The 2,246-nt window shown below is 34.4% G+C and overlaps 1 protein-coding gene across 1 annotated transcript; it reads right to left on the reverse strand.

Annotated features, from left to right (window-relative positions):
- Nucleotides 1–673: 673 nt before the first annotated feature.
- LOC122043639 lies at nt 674–1,174 on the reverse strand. Its single transcript, XM_042604244.1, has 2 exons — nt 1,026–1,174; nt 674–917 (listed from the first exon to the last, which is right to left on the reverse strand). The coding sequence occupies exons 1-2, from the start codon at nt 1,172–1,174 to the stop codon at nt 674–676; spliced, it is 393 nt and encodes a 130-aa protein (XP_042460178.1).
- Nucleotides 1,175–2,246: the final 1,072 nt, after the last annotated feature.

The raw sequence follows: 2,246 nt of genomic DNA on the forward strand, positions 1-2,246 counted from the left end.
AATGCTCGATTTTTAGAGGAAGATTATGTAATGAACCATAAGCCCATGAGTGAAATTGTTCTAGAAGAAATGCGAGAGAACACGCACTACAAGAAAAATCCTCATAGACATCGGTTTTCCACTGCTGTCTATTAGAAAATCGACCGATGTCTATGAAGGCGATGTAAAAGGTCCGCCATTTTAGACATTGGGTTATAACCGGTGTAGTATCACTTAATGACACCGATTTTCGAATCGATTATGAACCGGTGTAGTATCACTTAACGACACCGTTTTAGCAACGGTGTAAAACCGATGTAATATATGTTAATATCACCAGTTTTGGTAGCGATATATGACCGATGTAATATTAGTCATTGACACAGGTTTTAGCAGCGGTGGAAAAACGATGTAATATCAATATTGTTTAACGACACAGATTCGATTTCCGAAATAGTGAAAAACTGATATTATATAGACAAGTCAATATCCATGTAACCAACACATAAATATTATACACATCAAGTCTGTATCCACATAAATATTATACACATCAAGTTCGTATCCACCAATTGGCTAGTTGAGGTACCAATTAGCCTACTGCTTAAGTAAGAAGCCCTTTTATTCAACGGTTCGACATCCATCTCTTTGCTTGATTTCTTCCTCATGGAGGCCACCTTCTTTATCCTTTCCTTTACGTCAACTGCAGATGCATCTGCGCATCTGCCACTTCAGCTTCAATGTCTCCTTTCTCCTGATTCTGATCATGCTCCTCCTGTTCCTTTAATGATTTTTCTTTCTTGGATTTCTTCTTCTTTAAGATTCTGTTCTCTGAAGGAGCACCAACACTTTCTTTCTTCTCCCCTTCACTACTTTGCTCCAATTGCTTCTTGTCTGCATAACAAGGATAAACAAATTCAACACACATTAAACAATCACTTCATATGTATGAAGCAACTCAAGTGAACTAAAATTTACTATCTATCAAAAATAAACTAATTAAAATTTGCAATGCCCATTTCATGTAGAAGTGCATCTAGCTCTACCATTTCCTTTTTCTTAAGCTCCTTTTTGACAGTTGCCTTTCAGCATCTTTGGGTGGTGCTGAAACAGGAGCAGGTTTCTTAATGGTTGGTTCTTTCCTAACAGCCTCTGGTTCATTTTCAAGTTCCTCAACATCATCATCATCACCCATGTCAAGACCATCATCCTCACTTTCACTTTCCTAAACATAGGAAAAAAGAGAGTACTTGTTATAAATAAAATAAACTTAAATATCTGATATAAACAAACATGTAAGAAAAGAACTGACTCTCACATGTGAGAGTAAAGTAAATAGTAGATAAGCATAATCATTAGCAAGCAACAGAATTAGCTAATAGGAAGAGAAGATTTTTATTTAAATAGATAACCTCAGAAACTCAAAAAGATTCTACTTATATTGACATAATAAATTTTCAAAAGAACAAAATGAAATAGGAAGAGAAGATTTTTATTTAAACAGATAACCTCAGAAACTCAAAAAGATTCTACTTATATTGACATAATAAATTTTCAAAAGAATAAAATGAAAGATTCTTCCTTCATTCTTAAACCTCATAAATATAAGTAGCATAGAGGAGGCATAATAATTAAACTTCCACATAATCAATAGATGTGGATTCACATTCTGTGATCCGAATACATTAACACTAATTTATTGAAAGGTTCATTAAACATGAGATTGAAAAGGAACATGAATTATTCCAGAAAAACCAATGCTCCAACTCAAAGGAGGTGCAAAATGTGGGCTAGAGAGCACCTAGAACCTTGGCCTGCATATTCCTTGACCTCTTAGATATAACTACAATCTTGGTAAAAATTAAACATCAAAGCAAAAGGAATAATATTTATCCAACTCCAAGGCATCAAAAGAAAATCAGAATATCAATGGAAGAAGTAACAAATAACATTTGATCTTCACATACTTAAGAACAAATACTATGACAAATTGCCAAATAAAAACAAATGTCACATAATTGCACAAATAAAATTGAAAAAGAAAACCACCGTTTATACAGATAAGACATGTCAATTCCTCACCAAAGTAGAATCCTTTACCACACTTTACCTTAATATTAATATGTTGGGTTTTTCGGGCCGCGAAAACCGCGTTTTCGCGTCGCGGAAACCACGAATCACCCATGCCACTGGATCTCGTGCGAAGGATAGATTTCAAAATTTTAAATACGAGTACGAGTTTCTACTTAGATCTACTTCTAGATCTA

This window comes from Zingiber officinale, chromosome 2A (genome assembly GCF_018446385.1).
Source record: "Zingiber officinale cultivar Zhangliang chromosome 2A, Zo_v1.1, whole genome shotgun sequence".
NCBI classification, from domain to species: Eukaryota; Viridiplantae; Streptophyta; class Magnoliopsida; order Zingiberales; family Zingiberaceae; genus Zingiber; species Zingiber officinale.